This window comes from Apis laboriosa, unplaced genomic scaffold (genome assembly GCF_014066325.1).
Source record: "Apis laboriosa isolate Shangri-la unplaced genomic scaffold, ASM1406632v1 scaffold170_cov151, whole genome shotgun sequence".
NCBI classification, from domain to species: Eukaryota; Metazoa; Arthropoda; class Insecta; order Hymenoptera; family Apidae; genus Apis; species Apis laboriosa.
Window position 1 is genome coordinate 528,590 of NW_025222134.1, and position 24,205 is coordinate 552,794.

The window sequence follows — 24,205 nt, forward strand, 5'->3', positions numbered from 1 at the left end:
TGAATATTTAATGAATAAAAAAATTTTCATTTTGATATATATAATGACAAGAAAAGAGGAAGTTTTTATTAATCAATTAAAGGATTGATAAAACATAATATTGAAAATTTTAGCGCTAATTAAATATTTAATACTTATTAAAAAATATTTCAAAAAATGTAAAATTGAATTGACATATGTATATATATTAGTACATGTAGTTATAATATTATCTTTAGTTTGTTAGCAAATTATATTATTTGAGTGTTTGCAATTGTTTATTGAAAAAGTAAGTAAAAGAACGTTGATCAAAAGGATTTATCGAGTTTTATCTAATATTGAAAGCTCTTTTGCTTAAACGCTGACGTTTCTCTATGGAGATGTCTGCAGACTCGAGAGTCCGGGAAGCTTTATTACCTCTCTCAGCCTGCCGAAGTCAAACGCTTTCAAAGTTTTCGAATTTTCACGTAGTGCTTTTAAACTTCTTCCATGACTTCCAAGAATTTGAATTATGAACGCCTATTAGAATACGATCCTTCAAAAACTTTATTTAAAAACAAAACTGTATAGTTTATTAGCTAAAATATTTTTTTCCACTATTTTTTATTGTTTATAATACATCTTTGTTTATTTGTTATATATATATAATATATATATTTTAAATATTAACTTTTCATATATACTTGCAAATATTAATTCAATAATTAAAAATCTCACTGATATATTCACTTACTAACGTAGTTATTTTTATATTGCTTCAGGAGATCGGTGATCAGTGGACCAGAATGAGAGAGGTCATTCAAGTCTGCTCGAGCAGGGACCCGTTGGCCCTTCGCGCGAGAAATGATTTTTAGAAGGTATCGATCAAGCATGTCATCCTTTTTATCTCTCTTTTTTATGATGTTCTTTTTTTATATTTATTTTTTTAAGTGTGCCCAGAGAATTGCATCAGCCGGAAATTACTCTGGAAATACGATTAATCTGCATGTAACAATTTCGAAGACATTATTATCATTTTCTCTTTTGTGATATAATACGATATATGATTTGTCTGAAATCTTATGATACATATTTGTGTGAAACAATCATTATACAGCAGCCTTTATGGGTTCAAATATATTTAAAAATTATTTTTGAGAATCATTTTTCAATATTGTATTGAAAGTGAAAGTTATTCTTGATTAATTTCACTCTCAATGCAATATTTATTTGCGAAAAATATTCTCGAAAACAATTCTTTGAAAATTTTATTCTCAAATGTATTTCCTATATAAGGATACGTTAAAACCCGAACATTCTACATTATTTTTTATCATTTTCGACGGATAATATTAGATAACAAAAATCAGATAAGTATAGGTCTATCGATATTCACTTTCAACGTGCAATATTTCAAGAGTTAAATACATGCTTTTTTGAATACATATTCTGATTATATTTATGATTATGGACAATTACCCAAAACTGGCTGGTTTGGTTATTGGAATTATGATAACGGATAATTGAAATTTTTTACTTATTATTTTCTTAAAATTTTAAGATATTTTTATATTAGAATATTGTGATCTGTAATTGTTGACTTAATTGTTTTTAATTTAACTATAACTAAGTATTAACTTTTTTAAAATCATTTCTTTTTCTTAAAAATATTTAATAAATAGATTAAAATAAAATATAAAATATATATGTAGTTTGAATAGAAATATGGGTAGAAAAAGAAAATTTTAAATCTCTGCAATTTTGAATCAGAAATGTTTTCTTGTTCAAAAATATTGCATGAATATGCGAGATTTTAAAGATTTATATAAGGAAAATCCATAGGGAGTATGATCTTACCATTGCACGTGCATCATGATCATTATGCCGCACGTTTTTTCCCGCACAAGTATTTCTCTGGAACACGTTTTCTATGTTCTCTAAGAACATCGCAAGGGACCGATTAGTCGTTTATTCGAGAAGTGTAGTGATGTTGTTTATAAGCCTACATCAAGCTATTCAGGAATAAAAAAATGTAATAGACCAGCAAAAGGAATTTTCTATGTAAATTCTAAAATTTATAAGACATTAAAAGTCCTTTAATGTTTATCATTTTCCTCTCTTTTCTTTGCATTATTTAGCAATAATTATTCCAAAAAAATAAATTGCATTCAATTCTTCTCGAGTTATGATCTTTATATATATATATTCTTATATATTCTTATATATTCTTTATATATATAATATATATAATATTTAAATAAGTAATTTCAATTTTAGTTTTCAATTTTATTCCTAGAAAAATTGGAAATGGATTAGAGATATTCTTTAAATTAAGTAATAAAAGAATTAATCTAATATACATATAATGTAATTATATTAAAATAATTAAGTATTAAAAGTTATTAATTAGAAATGAGAGCAACGACTCCTTTATAGGCTGTTAGATTGGAAAGCATTGATTTTCTTTTCTTTTATCAATTATCATAAATTTTCTAATTAATCAAAATTAAATAATTGTTATGATCATTGTTCGAAAAAAGTTGAAACTTTGCATAAAATTATATTCAACAAATCGTCTTCATATATAACGGGTCAATTTCTAGGAGAGAATCCGTGAAAAGGATGAGGTCAAGGTTGTACCATACCAGGTGCACACGGTCGAAGATTTTATTGATTCTTAATGAATCAACGCGAGCTTGACATAGAATGTGTCGTATGAATAGTTCCCTTGATTGAATTGAAGACCGAGACATTCGGTCGGTGATGGACGTGGCTTATGAGATTCCTAGCATAATTCTCGGTAGCCCTAGGTCAACTGTGATTGCGCACAGCCACGTGGGATCGATTATTTGGTTACCGTAAAGGGGGTTAAAAGCATGAAGGCTATTTTGTTTCGACCCTTATCCACTTGGTGATTTAATTACACTATACTTGTTCTAGTTATACCTCATTCCTAATATTTTTTCAAGCGGGATTTTTATTGAAATTAGATTTGAGGTTAAGTTAGACGTTTTATTTTACCTTTATCCACCTGATGATTTAGATACATGTTCTTGTACCAGTTGCATTATGCTTCTGATATTTCTTTAAATGAAATTTATATCAAAATCAGATTGATTCATTTTCGAATTAATTTTTCAATTTAATATTCTGTAAAAATTTATTTTTTTTTAATTTTTATAATTAATATTAAAATGTTTAATTAATAGATTAATTAACGATCCATGTATCATACATCATTAAATACAATTTTTTCAGATGTCTAAAAAGAGAAATATTCAAAGTGATCAAAGTTAAAAAAGGTTATCTTCTCTTTGGATATAGAATAATTAGTTAATAATGAAAATTAAAAGTTACTATTAGTAAAAAAATTAAAAGTTACTTGGTAAAGTTTTAATCCCTCTATAATTATTTTAATTATAATTATATATAATTATATTTTTATCAAATTTAAGTTAGAACGAAGGTGATAAAATTTTATTTACATACTAACCTGAATTAATATTTTTCGGTTGTAGAGTATTCCAATAAAATGGCAATATTAGAAGATCAGATACATGAAGAGTGACCCAATAACTTCACTAGGTATTCAATTATTGGAGCATGTTAATTTATTAATAGTGGATCCATCCATCAGTTCCTAGATGATTGAATGATTTTAATTTGGCACGCGATATGATGACCTTATTCTATATTACCTCCCGATGGTATCCTTCTTTTTGCATTAATTTCCTAACCTAAAAATAGATGTCGCCATGCATCTATCGATTATCAAGATTCCTCGATAATCTCGATCTTTTTCCCGTTATCGATTTTATTGTATTCGACGCAATATCGAAATTAATTTTTAACGGAATTGCAAATGTGATTAAGGAATAGGAATTCATTAATTAATTTAGATTTATAATTTCACTAGTGTAATTGTGTTTTTCAAAGTGTAGATTAAAAAAGAAAAATGAGGTAAAAACGAGGTATGTTACTGAAAATTTTTTATAAAATTGTATATTTATGTTCTTTGATAATAAAGGATAATTTTTAGTAATACTTAATGTAGATGAGAAATTTGTTGTTTCTTAGATTCTTTTTACTTGCTCTTTTTAAGAAAAACTCATTTTTAAGAAAAAATGGCAGAAATATAATTTGTTAGGAAAAATAAAAAAGAAAAAGTGATTTTTAATTAATCCAATCATATAGAAAATATCAATAATAAACAAAGTTTTCATAATTTTCGATTAAAATTTAAATCCGATTCAAACGGAAATTGTAATTAATAAAATGAAAACGAAAAAATATAAATTATGAAAAATACTATAGTAATTATTATACTAACACAAAAAACTAAAATAGATATCAAACGGGAGAGGTATTATATAATATATGTAATGTATGTATTATATAATATATGTAATAGTATATAATATATTATATAATATATGTAATAGTGTTATGTACTTACTTATGGTGTCAGGATGTTCATTATATGTAAAGATTACACAGATATTGAAAATATGTGATATATTTAGTGGAACCCTCCCTGATATCGATCGATCTGTCCTGGTTTCCTAAAAAAAAGAAGGATAGCGACTTCTGGAATTCTTAACTTCAAAATTTGCGACTACGAGACTGTTTTATTAACAAAGTACATTGAACAAGCAACATCCTGTGGAAGCTTTTTAGCAATGACATGTTACATAAATGGTTTTGATAGCGTTGTGTATTGTGTTGGAGGAGACGTATGAAGATTCCGAAATTTCTATGCGCTCTTAACCTCTCATGTCTTATTAATTAATTCTTGCGGTTAGGTTTTCTATTTCTTGAAGAAACTAATTTAGCTATTAAACGAATTAATTTAATATATATTATATTATAATTAATATATAATATATATTATTAAGCTATTATTATTATATATTATTATTATATATTATATATTATATATATTTATATATTATTATTTATATTATATATTATTATATATTATATAATATATATTATTAAGCTAAAAATAATGATTTCCAATATTTTTTCACTTATTTTTCTAAATGATTTCTACTTAATCTTTTTTCATTTTCCATGGATTTTTATTAACCGATTTATTGCCAATTTCAGGAAGAGGGCATGACGCACCGAACTCATGCAGTGGCGAAAACACGTGCGCATCAAGTACGGTGGTCGAGTCGGTGTCGGTCAAGGACAACGGGAGCGGGAGCAGGTGCAGCTGCAGGTGCGCGTGGTGCAGCTGCAGCGGGAAGGGGGCGCACGACTCAGCTACGTCTGTCACCAGCCTCAACTCTCGTCGACGGCTCGCCGCAGCTGCAGCACAGCAGCCATGCTCTGCTGCGGCCGCAGGAAAGTGAGTATATACTATTTTTAACATTTTCAAAATGTTATAATTACAACGCACAGAATCTTTAAGTGAGAAATGATGATACTTTGCATAAAAATATAAAGACCCACTGATTGATACAAGTTGGGATCAAGTTTAAATTGATGACTTTGAAATAATGATAGTTGGAGTTTGATTATCATTCGAATTTCATGATAATCTATGCTTACCTACTAAAGATCAATCAGATTTAAGAAAAATAGAATTTTACTTGAAATTTATCTAAGTCGAATATCTTCAAAGTATATTTGGTATAAGATTAAATCACTATATGTATGTGTATTTATATTTATTTATAATGATGCACATAAAATATTTATTCAATATCAATAATAAATCTTTTTCTATATTGAAATTAACAATTCTATATAATTTTCTGACAATGAGCATTCATAAAAGGTTTAGAATATGTTCTTGATTCTAATACAGTTTTCTGTTTGCAAAATTTCTCACACATCATACATTTTATATTGTTTAAAAACTAAAATTTTTTTACAAAATGAATTAATAGTGATTTAATATAAAAGATAATAATAAAATAAAGATTAATCTCATAAAAATACACAATTTAATTGTATATTTTTATGAGATAAATCTTTATTTTAAATTATCTTTGTCTTATGAATATTTAGTATATCTTAATGCGAAACATTAATTATAATCAAGGAAAAGGATTATATTTAATTTTATTGATTAGGAATCATACAGAATTTCTTCTGTTTAAGATTTTAAGTCTAGCTTATCCGACTGTTAGTTTTAAATTATATATATCAAGTAAACAGGGAGTCTGAATTTTCTTGAAAGGATGGAGGATTTTTCACAAGTGTAATTTTCTTAAAACTATGATTAAATATTTTAATTAATGTTTTAAATAATAAATTAAAAGACTACATTGAGGAAAAGCGATATCATCTATTAACTTTCTTTGTTATTTTGTTCACTTATCCATAATACAATGGATTCCATCAATGAATTCCCTCTTTGATGGAATATAACAAATTATAGAAAGGATTGATGAACTTACCTCCATATGTCTTTGATTATTGTGCTCGATTTACATTGGCCAACTCCATCGAATGGCCTGGACATGATTGCAGCCGTGAAATCAGATTAATCGAGTCACGTGCTCTCACGTGCATGTTCAGTTATAAATTACACTTCACTACCACGTGGACATGTTTATTTTAAAGATTCGTATAATACTGCATTATTGTAAGGGAACCTAAAATAAAGTGGTATATTTAATATATATTTTTTATATTAATAAAAAGTTAGAGGATAAAAATAATTATGAACAAAATTATAGAAGCAAACTTTATACAATTGTATGATTTTTTTTTAAATTATTTTTCAACAGTGATAAAATATGCAATTATGCATTTTTTTCCACTAATAGAGTAAAATGTTTTACGGATAAAAAAATTAAAATTCACGTAAAAAAATCAAGAATGAGAAGTTCAAAGTAAAAAAAATTCAAAATAAAGAGATTGAAAATGGAAAAATTCATGGTCGAAGAATTCAAATATGGAAAAAATTCAAAAATATCCAAACTAGAAAAAATTTCGTATAGTTTTGGTATCCCTTGGAAAAAAATTCATGAATATTTTTTCTCCCCCTCACACGAATTTATTCGTAGACACAACATCGTGACGTTGGAAGCACGTGCATTTTTTTTTCTTTTTTTTTTTTTTTGGTTTCAATATCCTTATTGATATTCCAAGTGAAATATCAAATTTTCGGTGAATGCGTTACATGGAAATTGAAAACATAGTTCCGATACACGTTGAATACATCGGTCTGTTATAAATCAATATCGAGCGGAACAGGTCGGCTTTTATCATATATATTTGTCACACTCTCGCCCACAAATATCCGGCAGCTTGCCATTATTTTCTATTCCACTCGATGATACGAGACCAGCCAAATAAACGTGTGTATCTCCAACATTGATTTTCAAATCATCGTAACAATCGTGGATGATTACTATTTACGTTGTTATAAAATATTTAAAAACATGACATTCTATATATATAGATATTTTTATTATATTTTTATATATAGCATGTGTCATAGATTTTTTTTTTTTAAGGATATAACAATCGAAACTTTAAAACTCAAAAAGTTTCGTATTACGAATCTCGAAACTTTTTACTATTATTTGTGATTAAACACTCTTGAAATTTGAATAAAGAATGATTAAAATAATAAAAAATAATTTCTATAGCAAGAAAAAAAAGAAAAGGAAAAGGAGAAAAAGTATTTCAAGAGTATTTTTGAAACTTCACAAAGAAATTCTCGGAATTTTCGGATTCAAGTTTCGCGAATCTAAAACGTCGGTCTCAACTTATTTTTAGATTTTTTTTTAATTTAATACAATTCAAAAATGAATGAAAAAAAAAATATATAATCAATATAATAATAATGAAAAATATAATAATAATGAAAAGTATCGCTATACTTTTCGACATTGTGTCATTTTTCGATTTTTTTCTACATGTCTCGTGACGAGCGTGGAAAATCGGTAAATCGTCTTTTGAAAACGAGTCATGTGCACAAGTTCAACGGGAAGAGAAGACAATGGGTGGACAAGATGGGAAAGAATAGACGGCGCCGCCGAGGCACGGAATACGTGGCAGCTACATTGCCATGTCATTTTTATATTGTTCTTCTCGAAAATAGCCCCCGGTCTATCCACGGCCTGGAAATGGTTTACATCCAGCCTTCAGATTTCGTAATCTATTATTTCGCGTTTATTATCTACTCGCGTTTATGCTTTATTAAATGCTCCACATCATAGATTAAGTTTTTATTAACTTTGAATATGAATTTTTGACTATGTTTTCAATATATGATAATTAGTTCTCTTAATTATATATAAATACATTTAGGATATCGTTATTGATATTATTGATCTATAATTTAGTTCTGCAGATATACAATTTAAAATGTGAAATAATCGAAATACTCAATGTGAAGAAATTTAAAATGAAGAAATGGAAAATGGAGGAATTCAAAAATAGAAAAATTGAAAATCAAAAAAGATTCAAAATAGAAAGAATGAAGAGATCGAATATGGATAAGATTTACAGTCGAAGAATTCAACGTGAAAAAGTAGCATTCTATAAGAATATCAAGCATACCTCTATGACAGAACTGTGCTAATGTGAAACGATTATCCCACCTTTATAGAAGGTGTCAAAATATTACACTAATATAAAGAAAGGTATTCCCTTTGCTATCATATAGATATCAAAGGCATCACGATATAAAGGGGAATCCTTTATGATCCGAACGTAAAACACGAAACGTTCAATTTTTATACTCGAGTCGAAATTTTCACGTTCTTTTTCTATTATTGAAAATTCTGATCGACTTGTTAATTCATAATAACGAGACAGCGATATTTTATTATTTAATTTCTTGCTATTTTCTTTCTCGATTTGTAAATTTGTAAAAAAAACGCGATGAAATAGTTGTAGGTGGATAGGAAAGGAAAAACAAGACACTAATGGCGGCGCGAATGTAAAGAGAATGGCCAAATGTCGTGGTAACGACGAATAAAACTGTCATGGGTACAGCAAGACGAAGTGGCTCACGGACAAGATTATTTAAATTCCACTAATGACGTCATTAAAATAATAAACGATGTCGTTTAGGCGGCTGTACTCTTCCACGGTCAGAAACTACCTAGGAAAACTTTCTTCTTCTCGACGCCATTTTATATCGGAAACTTCCTCTTGAATTCGATTTCCTTTTACTTTGTCGATTGTCGTTTCTAGAAAAAATTAATTTTCAATCGTATGGCAAAAATAAATTCAATAATTATCAATGAATTGAAAAGAATTAATTATTTATACGAAAAATATTTGCATACATCATTATATACATTGTACAATTGATAATTTATAGAAAATAATTTTGAAAAATTGAAAAACAACATTTTATGAAAAATAATTGCAATTAAATGTTTCTTTTGTTAAATACTTTCAAATTATTTTTAATTGATACATATAAAATGAATAAATCTCTTGGATAATCATAATTTTATTACAATTTTCTAGATAATCCTAGTTAATTATTCTAATTATCGAATGTTAATTGATTGATATGTTAGTTTGGCTTTAGTGACTAAGATGATCGACTCGGTGAAAGGCAAATTCGACTTGATATATTTTTATAAGTTCCGAAAATCAGGTTTATGCTCCTTGCACGTATCACACGTGTTGGTAACCTCGAATATTTTGCATGCTTCCGCGAAAACTCAATGTACTCGTTGCAATTGGAGTGCATTACGATCAAACACGCGAACTGAATCGTTTCGTAAGAATGACTGAGGTATAATTGGTGTCTGGAAATAAGTCGAGAGTCATTCCGAAAAACTCTAATATATTATTGCTTCTATCATATTCGAGATTGATCAATTTTTTATTTTACGTATAATTCTAAAATCGAAATCTTTATGATTCGAAATTATTTGATTATTATTTGATTTCAAAGTCACGCAATTTGAAATTTCTAACATTAAATTTTTTTAATTGAATGAAAATCAAAATTGATTGCACTCAATGTAAAATTTATTTATAAATTAAATTATATAATATTTTCCATCAATGAAAGAAATAAACTTTCTATTTATATTGAGAAATTTTATTCTTATAGAGACAGTTTTCTTATAGAGATTGAAATCATAAATTAATAGATTGAAATTATAAATAAGAAATTTGTAATTATTTATATATTTTCATACAACAATAATTGTCTATTTATTGTATTATCAGATTCCATTCGCGTTTTTTGTACTCAAGATATCTCGTTGTACAATGGATCTGTTGCAAATTTAGATTTGACCCGACAGATCGTTGAGTAAATCATTCAGTTACGACCCAAAATTCTTTTCTTCTTCAAGAATAAAAATTCATATATTCACGTTGAACGAAAAATATTTTTAAAATATGCTTTCTACATCTAAATATTTCAAGTATTATAATTATAATTCGTATGTCTATTAATTTAAAAATTGTACATAAAAAAATCGTAATGTAAAAAAAAATAGATTATTTGTACATTTGTATGCTTTCGATTTTAGTTAAAAAATATTTGTCTTTATAAAAAAATTTTATTCTATATATTTTCTATTCACTTTTTTTCATTTTTCATTTTTCATTTTCTCGTTACATTGAAACGTCTTTCCTTCTTCTTCTTCTTTTTCTTTTTTTTTTTTTTTTTTCATACCAGAGATATTTGACACGTATCGAAGAACTTTTTTGTGTTGGTAACAATTCGAAGGGTTTTTTTGAATACTTGTCAAAAATAATTATCATTGGTTTCTCTTTTACATCTATCCGTAAGCCTGGCTTATTATGGGTCGCTCATCTGCTATTGATATCAATAGCACCGCTATCGATCAGGGACACGTGACGAGTAATAAATTCTCAGCGTGGTCGTAGTATAAAGAACACGTCCATTTTAGAATACGATGATTTTCCATAGTTGTCTGTATTAATTAGTCGATATTCGAGGATAATTGGCTAACTAAATATTGGAAAAAAGATCTCGATTTCTTCTTCACGTCAAAAAAAAATGTGTTATATTCGTGTTATTTCTTTTTAATTTCTCTGAGGAGTGAATATTTGCAGATTTTCTTTATTTGAAATATAATTCGAAAAAAAGGAATAAAGCTTGAGTATGAATGAAATTTAAAATTTTTAATCTTTCTCTCTACGAAAGAAGAAATTTATCATGCATATTGATAATTGCCTTGAGATCAATCCAAGTTTGTAATAATTATTTATCTCTCTTTTTTAATTATTAAAATTTAATTATTAAAAAAATTAAACTTAATATAAAAATAAGGAGATTAAATTTCAAAGAATCATATTTTTATTTTTTTTTTTTTTTTTCCAGGATTCAAATCACTTAATATCAGGAAATGAAGAAAACGAGAAACATGAAATCGTTAAAAATATCATACGTGGTTTAACTTTACAGTTGCAATATACTCCGCACGAATCTTCTTATGAAACACCCGAGGCATTCGATTCGTACTACCTTACTTCCACGAAGATTTAAATATTAGATTGCTATTCCGAGAAAGCTGTTTTACATTGCAATCTGGCGATTCACCTCGCTACAATGAAGTTTTTTATTCGCCGAGAATTCTTATTTCGTTTCTCTTCCACATCCATGAAATTCCTCAACTTAAAGTATTGTAAAATTTCGAGTAAAAAATTTATTCCATACATACAGAGCGTTCCAGATAAAACTTCACAATCATATTCTAAGTAAAAATAAAGAAAATAAATTTGTGCATATAATATGCTAATAATTTTTGAAAAAGGTGAAGCATCAGAAAGAAAGGGAGGGAATTTTCTTAAAAATTTTTATAAATCTACCAATGGTATTTCCAAGATATCCCACAAAATTCATCATCAGGGAATGAGAAGAGTCACAGTTGTAACAATGGGGAGCTTTTTTCAAAGGGGGAGACGAAAGAATGGGGAGGTGGTGAAAGGTTGGACGAGTGAGTAATATGCAGAAAGTCCCGACCATCCTTTGGATTTTAATAGATCAGCCAATGAACAAGAACCTCTCCGTTATAATACATTAATGAATAGCCGTCCATCTTAACGCGGCTCTAACGCGAAATCAATATCTAATTATCTTTCCACTGCCCTTTCTTTCCTTTTTGTTCGTTTTGTCCCGTTGTTTTCAACGATTGATGTCCCTCTTATCGAGACAAAAATCATCCAGAATCGTCGCTATCGACGATCAACCATTTGATCGATTCTGACGTTTGCTATCAAATTCCCTAGATATTTTTTAAATAAATTTTTAATAAAACACGAATTTATATTAGGATAAAAAATCCTAGGAAGAGTATAATGATCAAATAAATATAGATTATAGATGTAGATCTCATAGAATGATGGAGGAATGATCGTAGAAAAGTGATAATTTCAAGCCACCGTGTAGAAAACGGATAGTCTCTTATCGACGATACTGACGACCCTTCATCAGTTTAGCATCGACACGAAAAGACATGCGCACAAAGCATTCGATCGAGTATAACCACGATACGTACTCGAGAGGAAGGAACCCTGCTGGTTGATCGTGTGTGAGGCGTCCTTAAGCGGTCTTCCGCCACTCTTCCTTTTCGGGTCATTCATTACTCTCACAAGAGAAGTTTCATAATTGAGGACTAATTGTCGCATCGAGGCGAAAAAAGGATTAGAAAAAAGAAATTGAGAAAATAAGAGAAACAAAGAGAATCGGAGATGAACAGAAGAAGAATGAAAAGCAGATAGGGATAAGTGGATCAGGGGGAAACAAATTCAATGAGAGATAGATCTGGCTGGTTAGAGAGTTAAGGAGAGCCAAGCAGAGATGAATGGAAATCAGTAAGAACTGGAGAAAGGCAGGGAGAGATAGGAGAAGACAGGGAGAGCCAAGGAGATTTAATTATAAATTGGATCAATAATTAACATCGATGATTTATTATTCTACTTTCTTTTTTAGATCGAATTTTCATTGGATAATTCAAAAGGTCGAGAAACAACTCTGATGATATTCACGATAAATAATTTCAATGATAAAAAGAGATTATTAATACGCAAAAGATTAAATCGAATAAACGAATAAATGAATATCGAAAAATATATAGTTTAGGGAATGAAGAATGTGTTATTAAAAGATGCGTGAAAAAATAAATAAATAAAAAAAAATACAAGCACGAAATATATACCTGTGTGAGAAGGATAAAGGATGACGGAGAATGTGGGGAAAAAAATGGGACGAAAACTGAGAAGGGTGGAGATGTCGGACGAAACGGAAGTCCCTTTGATTTTCAGGGGAGCCGCAATTATCCCTCTCGCACGTTCCACATACCGGAACTGGAGCAGTCGGATCGTTATGATGCTTTCTCTCTCTTTCTCTTTCACCCCCCTACCCTTTCTTTCAAGCCACCCCAACGAGCACTCGTGGCCGTGGCTTACCGCGAAAACGCATGAAAAGATTCACGGGAAAGATTGTGGAAGGGAGAGGGAAGGATGCAACTGGCCCGAGGGCGCCAAAACTTAAAGAGGGCATTACGATGGGGGAATGGGGGAGGCTGGGAGGGAAGGAGGGTTAGATCGGTGGTAGCAATCGTGGAGACAATACCGAACGGTTGAATGAGGCATGGGAAGAGAGAAAGAAAATTTCTTGTTTGCCCACGTCGGCACAGGCCGTTCGACCTCATTAAAAATCATTTGCTTTCAAAGTTGATTCGGAAGGCCACGGTTAATCACCTGAGGGGGCACTCGAAACGCTTTTTATCAGTCCACCTCCAACGCAACCCCTTTGTCTTCCTCAGCGTGATTGCCCTTTCCGCATCCCACGCTTAAATCGTACCGATTCGTTTTCTAACGTGGCAGCCTTTTTGGAATTTGATAAATGGTTTTTGAACCAATTCCAATATTTAGCGATCCTTTAATGTTGGAATTATTTAAATATTTCTGCGCTTCAGCGATTTTTTTTCTTGGCGGATTTTAAAATTGTAAAAAGAAATTAACAATTTCGAATTTTTTAATATAGCATAATTAAAAGTTTGGAAATTTTTAATTTCCTTGGAGAATTTCCAGCTTTAATCGATTAGATTTATTTTTCATTTTCGAATCTCGAATCTTTAGAATTTTTAGATCGATAAATTTTGGAATTTTAAATATTTTAATTTTTCGAATCTTTAAACATTGAAGCTTTTGTTTTTTGAATATTGAAATGTTTGGACTTTTAAAAATATGTAGGTATTTAAAAATACCAAGCAAGATATTGAAATCGTTTTATTTTTCAGTGGAAAATGCTCGTGACGTTTCACATACTTGTCTATAGGAAAAATTGCGATTCCATGAAGCGGATCTGGCCGCCTGTGTAGGGATTATTGTTTTTGAATACAAATTTTTCCACAAAATCGAGCGGAAAGGAAGGACGCACTCGACGCGATGAACGGAAAAATATCGGTGACAACAATCGTTGAAACAATCCATGAAAGGAAAAATGAATCGCGAGTGTTCCCCTCAATTCTATGTAAACTCTTGTCTATAAATTCTGTTGGTTGTCTATGAAAAGAGATTCAGTGCCATGTGATTAATTTGTATGGATCCTTTGAAAAATCACTCTATTGTCATACACTTATCTGACGCACCACTGTTCTTGGATGCTAATGCCCAAAAACATCTATATTTGACAAAGTTTTAATAAATTTTTTAATGTCAAACGAACAAATCTTTCTAATATAAAAATTCATTGTATTCTCGTTTGTTTGATATATCTTCTTGTTTAGTATTCTATAGCAGGTTAATCTCTATGAAGATAACTTCTTTAAATACATTCCTAATAAAGATAATAGGTTTAATAAAAACGTAAGTATAACGAGTTTAATAAATTCGTAAATATTTTAATGAATTCTTTGCAGCCATAATATTTCTAGACATGCTTTCTGTCCACAAAGGTTGTTGCACCGTCCTGCATAAAAATGCGCACAGTGTCCTCTGTCTCTGATGAAGCCCCTGTGCTCTCCAACTTTTCCAATAACTTGCATGAAAGGATTGGTTGGGGAGAGAAATGCAGAAGCGTGAAACGTGTCGACCAAGAATTAAGTATGGAATTTTCTGTGCCAATTAAATCCTCTTATTAATTTCTACTTGATGCCATTTCAAATGGTTATCAGTTTAACATTCCATGATAACAATCCTATCTGATTTACATTCGTTTTTAAAATGTCAAAAATTAAAAAAAACAGATAAATAAAATTCGACTATCAGGATCAATCGTTATTCTAATAAGGTTTCATCATTTTATTATTGTAAAATGTAATTAAAAAATTCAATTTCAGTCAAAAAAAAAAACGAAGAGAATGGAGAAATATATATATAAAAAAAAAAAAAGAATTGAAGAAAAATAGAAAAGCAGGAGAAAAGACAAAGACAATGAGAAATACAGACAAACAAGAAAAGACAAAGAGAAACAGGGAGAACTAGGAAAAGGCAGGGAAAGCTAAGGGAGAACTGAGGAGAGACAAGGAGAGACGAAGAGAGATAGAGAGATAAAACAATCTAAAGAGAGACAATAAGAGATAAATATAGATAGAGAGAGACGTAAAAAGACGTAAAGAGACGTAAAACTAAGAAGAAAATATTATAAATAGATTCGATAATCAAAGTTTAACAATTTTTAATTATTTTTTTTTAGATCAAATACTATGAAATATTAGAAATCTGATAAAACTTTAGAATCTTCTTCCAATATCACAATAAATTATATATGATAATATTTTAATCAATCATTATCCGAAATTCTTTAACAAAATTTCATTTTTCATTTCTTTTAGAATTGTAATCCAATATTTTTAAAAATTTTGAAGATTTAAATTTATTTAAAGATTAAAAACTAATAGGATATCAATAATAAAAATTTGTAACTGAAAGGCAATGCTGTTATTTAAATATTTAAAAAAGCTATTAGAACTGAAAAAAGATTAAGAAAATTGTTTTCATCTAAAACCTTCTGATTGATCAGATAGAAGAATTTGGAATACATTGGAAGAATTCATAAAATTAGGTGTAATTGAACGTACGTGAGTAATCTGTCGAAGCATCTCGGTCAAAGGTTATAGAATGATATCGAGAGATCAATCGTTGGACTAGATAACCAAGTGACTGTTCCCAACCTTCATTAAATGTCAAACGTGTGGCAAACCCTTTGAAAAGACCAGGATCAAAAACGAACAACCGGAGATCCCGTTGATCCTATTGTCCTCTCTATGAATCCTCCATTAATCCTTTTTCTCTCAAAGAAGAAAGTAAAAAGGTCAAATCAATTTTTTTTTTTTTCGGTATAAAATTAAAGAATGAAAGAACACAAGATTTTTTTAAAGCTGACGAGAAAAAAAACTTGATTCTAATCTAATTTTGAATAAACTTTTACCAAATTAATTATTACTATTCTTACGTTGTAAATTAATTTTAATGGAGCATTGAAATAATGATGGAAATTTTTTTTTTTAAAAGTTTAAAAATATATATTATGAATATCTGTAAATTGTATAATTGTAAAATTCTTAAAATTTTCAATCATTATTTTTCATAATAAAACTTTTCAAAAATAGAATCAGAACTAAAATTTCTAAAAAAGTATTTTTATTTTCTAAGCTTAATTGATAGAATTTTTATTCTCATTTCCGCTTCTCAAAAGAAAAAAAAATAAAAAAAATAAAAGAACAAAAGAGTCACGTATACGAGTGATCTAAAAACAGAGAAATTCCGAAGCTAACTGATATATCCTTCCATCAGCTAGTACAAAGTGAAAACGAAGAAACGAGAATGAAGTAGGGGAAATAATCCTGACTAGGGGCCACGAATGGACATAGAGCCATGGATTTTCCTGCTTATTGTAAATGGACCGCGTATATATTCGGCTTTGAAGAGAATTCTCCGCTTCATTTCAGTTTCTCCTCTCTGAATGTTTGCCGATGTGTAGCTGTTGATCCCTCTGGAATGTTGTGCTCGATATCTTTGATATGCAAAAAAAAAAAAAAAAGAGAGAGATGGATCAATCATGCGATGTGCATGCAAAATGAAGAGATAAGTGAAAGAGGAATCTGCGAAATCCGGAGAATTTTTAAAGCTTTGATATATATCCAATGTTAGTTACTAACACAAACATAAATTTCTTCTATGATGTTTTGATTTTCTTAAAAATTTTACATCTTTGCTTATTATTCTCTGTTACTATGATACTTTGATGTTTTATTAATAAGGGGATAATATCTAAAGTGGAATTCTTTTTCTTTTTATTCTTTTTTTAATTATTTTAGATTATTGAAGTATAAAAGTGTTGAATTATAATACATTAAGTATACACTAATCACAAAAAGAAGAATTTTTGTCTCATTTTCATAGTAATAAATTCTCCAATAACATTCATAACACACATTCATAATTCCAATAATATAGAAAAGGGATTAAAACCTAGAAGAATTTTTGTCTCATTTTCATTGTAATAAATTCTCCAATAACATTCATAACATACATTCATAACTTCAATAATATGGAATTAAAATTTATAATAATAATTATAAAATTAAATATAAAATAATGGTGAAGAATTTGAAAGAATTTGAAAGAATGAAAAGAAAAATCAAAAAGAACAAAATACTGTTATTTCTTTTTTCTTTAAAAGGAATGTATAATTGTTATAACTTAAGTATAAATCAAAATAAATAAGAAAAATTAATAGATATTTAAAACATATTATAATAAGTGAATATAAAATTTCTGATAATTAGAAAGAAAATGACAAAAAATTGAAAAAAATTAATTAATTGAAAAATAAATTATAAAGAGGATAGAAAAATCTAACAAATAGATCTCTTCCATCTACCATTTAATTAAAAAATCTATCGAATTGTCTAGAGAGTGGACACTCATGTGGACAATTAATTTTCAAAGTGTCTTTCCCACTGGTTAAAGTTCGACAATTTGCGAGACGGACATTTTCGAAAACAGTCACGAAACAAATGAGTACACTCGTAGCTCCTGAAGTGGTACTTTTGCAAAAGCGTATGTAACAAGAGTGAAACGACTTCCACAACTTTTGTTTCCACATAAATTACTTTTCATCTAATCTCTACAGATAACAGTCCTATAAACAAATTTATTGGTATATTTGTATTTATGATACTTGTATATGATATAATATTATATGTGGTTCTTTCTCTTTTTTTTTTATTTCTTTTTTTTTTATTCTTTATTTTTTTCTCCTTTATTCTTTCATTTTTTCATCATTTTTCCTATTTTTTTCTTTCCCTTTTTTCTCCAATATTCTAATTTTAGAATATTGTTCTAAAATTAAAAAAATACATACCTATAATTTATAGTTTCCAATTCACAATCAATTAACAATAAACATTTACATTAGACATTTTTCTTTTTATAATAATAAAAATTATTCTGAAGAAGCTTAAAATTTTACATTCTCTTTTCTTTTCTTTTCTTTTTCTTCTCCTTTTTCTTTGCAATGATACTAACAATGAAATCTCAAATAGGATATAAATAATCATCCTTGTCCCTTGTGAACGTGGCCATGGAAAAGCTTAGAAGATTTTCTCGACCGAAGCAAATTGAGAAGAAGAGAGATATTCCTGTATTTTTCTTCGATAGGATTATAGGCATAGCTTGTGCACGGGCGAACAGGATTACCCAATAAGCGATTCTTTCTTTTTCTCCTGGCTGATAAAGCCTCGGCAAACGTACCCCGATTTCGGAGCCGATATCTTCTGAGTGACCGACTCGGCGAGAAGAGTCGAAAGTTCTCTCTTCAGCCTTGTTCAAAACCCCACTCCAGAATTTTCCTTTTATCGAAGTCCTATTCTTAGGAATTTCATTTTAAGGATCACATGGATACATATACTGGAGTGATTTAGTGTCACCAATATATATATATATATATATATATTTAATTCTTCTTTGAAAGAAAATTGGTTTTTTGGAGACTGGCAAATATATGTGTAAGATTTCTGATATTTGATTTGGAAAAATTATTTTGAAATGAAAATTGACTTGCTAAATTTTAATTTTTTTATAGTTTTTTTTATAATTTAGTCTTGAAATATATTTTTAATTGATATATAATTCATATTATTTTTTATCAATGAAATTTTTATTTTTCTCTTCCCATATTTTTTACTGTTACAATCCTTGTTAGTTCTTCTTTATAGAATAGCTTCTTTTTTTACTATTTTGCTAAAATATTAAATTAAATTAAATCATAAAATAATTAGATTTAATTCTCTATTATATTCTATTTCTATTTAATTTTTTCAAAAAAATTAAAATAATATTTCAAAATTATTTATTAATATATATTTAAACACTAGATTTTTAAATTAATTATTAAATAAACTTATCTTACTTTACTAAATAAACTGATTTACTAAATAAACTTAATTACTAAATAAACTGATTTTACTTTAAATTTTTACAATTCCACAAAGAATATTATTATTTATAGAAATAATAATTGATTTCATGATTTAAATCTCTCTCTTAAAACTTTTTTAGCTTAATTCATAAAAAGAATGCATCCATCATCTTTCTTTTGTAGTAAATAAATTCTAAAAAGATTAGTGAATGTTTCACCAATCAAGAGTCAAGAATTACAATTCACAGATAAGATTCTTTGAGATTGAAATTATTGTTGAAAATATTTTTCACTCTCAATATTTATTATATTAATAACTTTAATCTAATTAATAAATCATTAATATCTTATATATATATCTGATACATTATATATATTAATCTAATTAATATCAATTATTATAATTATAAAAAAAAGATTTTATAATTTTTTGAATTTTCAGTTTTATTCGTTATTCGTATAAAATAATCAGTCTGTTCTGACTAATTAGTTCAATAAAACTCTTGAAAAATAAATTTTAATGATAATTTTCTTATTATAGAAACATTTAGTCGAATTAACACCGAAAAGATATTGATTGGAACAAGTTTGGTGGATTAATTCTATTTCAGTGTCTCTAATATTATGCAGGAATACTTGTGGAATCAATATTAAGTTCCCAAAAGCATTTTATGAATTCAATAAAAATGACCTAGTTGAAGAGGAACACTCTGATGTGTGCTTGGTGAAAGTGGAACAAGACAAATAGAATGAGGTATATGTGTGTATGTACTAACTACAGAGAGAAAGGGGAGTTTCCCAAAAATTTTATTGCATTCATTTACCATTCAGAAAACTCGACTCTTAAACCATTAACGGCAAAAAAGTTTTATAACTGATCTATGAAAACACAATTTTAACCTGGGTAAAGAATCTTCAATTATATATTATATTGCAATCTCAATAATATAAATCAAATTTGACTAAACTTAATAAATCAAATAAAAATATTGTATATATTTTTTAAATTATAAATTTCTTAAAATAGTTTAATATATTATATATATATATTTTAATAATTGTGAATTTTTAATAATTAGAATAAAAAAACGAAGAAAATAATTAAAAGAAAATACTGAGGAAACTATATTTACCAAGGTAAAAAAATATTTTTTTATTAGAATTTATCATATCTTTCTAACTAAATCTCTGATCACATACAAATTTTCCATCAGCAAATCGGATGATCCCAATTCATCAAGTTGAAAAAGATGCAGAAATCATCGGTAAATTTGTTAAAGAGAAAAATTGAACATGCAGGTTTGTTGCAATCAACAACTCGCTTAGAGGCCATATTAACTTGGTAAAAAGCTGGTACCCTGGCGCAATATATGTCACATATTGTACGTACTTAGTTGCGTATGTACGAGTCACATACTTCTCGCTGTACTCCCGTATGTACATAGGCCGGTAGACACATAGTGAGTGCATACTGGCGTGCATCGACCTCCGGGATAGTAGCGTGTGCGCGCGCGCACACACACATATATATACAGAGGTGCAATGTGAAAATGTGGTCAAACATCCTGACAGAGAGGATTGGAGACTAAGTGAGAAGAGAGAGAGAGAGAGAGAGAGAGAGAGAGAGAGAGAGAGAGAGAGAGNGAGAGAGAGAGAGAGAGAGATTCTTCCCATACGTATATAGTAGATACACACCAGAGGGTGCACAGTGGATGAATTTAGTTCAGTTCCAGCCACTTCAGGATCGTGAGACGCAGGCGCGTTGACCGAGAGCATCATGCTGCAGGATCCACCCCTTTACCTATGTATTTATGCTAGATCTTTGTTTTTAAATTTTTCCTAATTTTTCTGATCTCTTCTTTTTCTTTTCTTTTAATACTCTAGTTATTTGTCTTTAGAAGAATAGAACTAATTTAGGAGAGAAGATTAAAGAATAATTTGATATTATATTTTATTCTTCCTAATTAATCATTTATAATGATTATTATTAATAATTATTATAATTGTTGTCATTTTCTTTAGTAACAAGTAATGGGTAAAAATAATGCTGTATATTTTGATCACTTATATTTTTATTACTTATATTACTTATATTATTAATATTACTTATATTAATATCAAAATTTTACTTACAAATCTTTTTTTTTTTCAATTAATTTTAGTCATTAAAACTACTTTTTTAAATATTTATGTAAATGTTTGCTTAATATTTTTTTATTATTATTTTTTATTTTTTTATCAATATATATGTTGCATTTAACATTTAATACAACATATTACGTGACTTTTACCACATTATTTTATTGTGTATGATTCAAGTTCTCATATTCTTTACAAAATATATTCCATTTATCTTTATTCAGATTCTATTCTTTCTTTTCTTTTCTTTTCTTTCTTGTATCCACACCTCAAACTTTTCTTTTTCTTTTTACTTTACTCATCCTTTCTCATCAATTAACCACCCCTAAAACTCTCCCCTCTACTCTTACTGCGTCTTTTTCCATTCTATTTCTTCTTTCTTCCCCTTCCTATATCTTGCATACTCCCACCATCACAACCTCTCCCTTCCACCGAACGTCGGTGCATCTCCTTCTCAACCCCTTTCGTCCTCGAATCACTCCCACCGCGGCACATTTTTTTCGACCCCGAACGATGCTGAACGTGCGTACGCCTGCGTACACGCGGTTACTACTTACTACTACGTTTTACTACTGATACTTCCGGGCTACTACGCGCAGCAGCGTAACTTTACGCTGTTCCACCTTTATGCTCTCCACCCACTGCACCTTTTCGACCTCTCCTCTTCGCGCTTTCTCTTCCATAGACAACGATGGTATCCTCTAGTGGCATATATTTTTCTCTTTTTTTTTTCTCTCTCTTATTATTTTGTTTTTGATCATACAATCCTCTGATCAAGCAATTTATTTTTTTCTTTTCTATACAATGTTGCGAATGGATTAGGTGATCTTTTAATTTATTCGTTTTTATTTAAGGAATGCCGCGTTATTCTGTTTTATGATACATGAAATAAAAAGATTAATGATATTTTTAGAAAAATCATTTTACAAATCATTTTTAGAATTCTAGAAATAAGAAAATTGAAACTATATCTATAAAATGTTTTAAAAGTAATAAAACCAAAAGAAAATTTTGATTTCTTGTAAAGAAATAAATTTAAAATGCAGAATAATGATTTTAATATTTCTTGATATAATATTTTTCAATATAAGTTTAGATGATAAGTTTCATTAAAATTTAGATATAAATAATTTGTTGTTAAAAGGAATATGAAAGGGATACTAAATTTGATATTATTAATAATTGTAATGATTAAATTATTTCAAAGCGTTTACAAATAATTTTTGATTTCGAGATTGTAGATTCATTTTATTCCTCTATTGGGGTTGATTTGAATGAAGGAAAGCCAATGGAGCATTGCCAAATTGAAACAGAACCACAATAAATCGTCGGCCTTAAATCCAGCTCACCAGGACATTTCGACGTTAGGCCTTAACCTTATGGCCTCTTTTCTCTCTCTCTCTTTTTTTTTAATCCTTCACTATCGTCTCTTTGCTTATTCTCCCTGCTTACTCTCTTTGCTGTCCATTTATCCACATTCCATCAGTCGCAAAATAGCCACTTGAGAATTTGAAAATAATTCATTTAAATCTATAATAACAAATTCATTAAAATCTTTTAAAGAAGAATTATATATTATTAGCATTAAATAAATATTATTAAGATATATACATATTGTTAAATCTAATTTAAGTCTAATTGAAAATACAAATGCATTTTATTATACTTTAAAATTAATTTATCTGAGAAAATAAAAGCCTACATTAATTCAAAATTCATTAAAATCTATAATAAATTATCTACTATTAAATTTTTACTAATAGCACATAAAGTTATTTTAAATAATTTTTTTTTTTAAGAGAACGTGAGTCCTCCTAAAAAACTTAACTTAAAAGTATTATTTTAATTAATTTAAAAAATAAAGAAAGTTAAAGAATATTGAAATCTTTCGTAAATGATTGCAATTTAATTTGTTTTGTATAAAAAACAACACAAATATAAAATTGGAAAATCAATCACGATTAAAACAACTTGAGATATAATAATACGATTTAGAAAGGCTAACGATTTAGGAAATGCATTTAATCGCATTAAAACACTGAACAACCGTGAAACGAGAATATCCACGAGGTGGAAGCGTGCACATACACACACGTACAGCACGATATGTAAAATCCGTCCGGATGAATTCCGGTGGAAAGGTTGTCACGCCTGCGCCAACAATTTTGTTCGAAACTCAATGAAACGCCACGTTCTAATACTAGCCACGATAAAAAATTACCCCACTTACCCACCTTCCACTTAAATTAATTCCTTGCGATATAATTCACCTAAATACGGAGAGAATAAAAAAAAACTTTAATAATTTGATTTTTCAGTTGTGAAAAAAAAGAAAAGGACTGATTTCTTAATATCTAAGAAACAAAGAAAAATTTTATTTTCCAAATATATACTTTGAATTAGATCGCTATTTGCACGAAATTTGGAAGAGAAGGAGAGAAGAGGTAATAAATTCCAAATATAAAATTTTAATTTTGGATATTTATTAGTTTTTAAGATATTAATGAAAAACTTTTAGCACTATATATTGAATTCTATATAAACAACTAATTAATACAATTATTATGTAATTAATACAATTATCTTCATTGAAGAAGATGTTTGCTAAACTTTCAATTGTTTTCTATAAAATAAGATCAAATCAAAATATAATACATAAACCAAAAATTCAAAAAAAAAAAAAACTTAAATTTTAAAACGCAAAATACAAAAGACATAACTCAAATGCAACTCCAGTAGATTAAGGGAGAATAAGCAACTTGCATACAA

At 28.3% G+C, this 24,205-nt stretch overlaps 1 protein-coding gene and 2 long non-coding RNA genes across 5 annotated transcripts in view; 1 reads left to right on the forward strand and 2 right to left on the reverse strand.

Moving 5' to 3' along the window:
* Positions 1-24,205, forward strand: part of LOC122711543 (rho GTPase-activating protein 100F) — a 59,239-nt gene that overhangs the window by 3,693 nt on the left and 31,341 nt on the right. Inside the window, exons 2-3 of one of the 3 annotated variants that reach the window (XM_043930413.1) lie at positions 741-836; positions 5,068-5,311. In XM_043930413.1, the coding sequence (XP_043786348.1) occupies positions 5,093-5,311 (219 nt within the window). In that variant the 5' untranslated portion in view covers positions 741-836; positions 5,068-5,092. Of the gene's footprint in view, positions 1-740; positions 837-3,492; positions 3,544-3,678; positions 3,930-5,067; positions 5,312-24,205 lie in introns of those variants that run through there. The other 2 variants (XM_043930414.1, XM_043930412.1) reach the window with 2 other exon arrangements.
* Positions 158-2,165, reverse strand: LOC122711544. The gene is made up of 3 exons (XR_006346116.1): positions 1,816-2,165; positions 713-943; positions 158-498 (listed from the first exon to the last, which is right to left on the reverse strand). It is a non-coding gene; the product is annotated as an uncharacterized LOC122711544 (long non-coding RNA).
* On the reverse strand, positions 2,203-3,649 carry LOC122711545. Its single transcript, XR_006346117.1, has 3 exons — positions 3,452-3,649; positions 2,980-3,108; positions 2,203-2,250 (listed from the first exon to the last, which is right to left on the reverse strand). It is a non-coding gene; the product is annotated as an uncharacterized LOC122711545 (long non-coding RNA).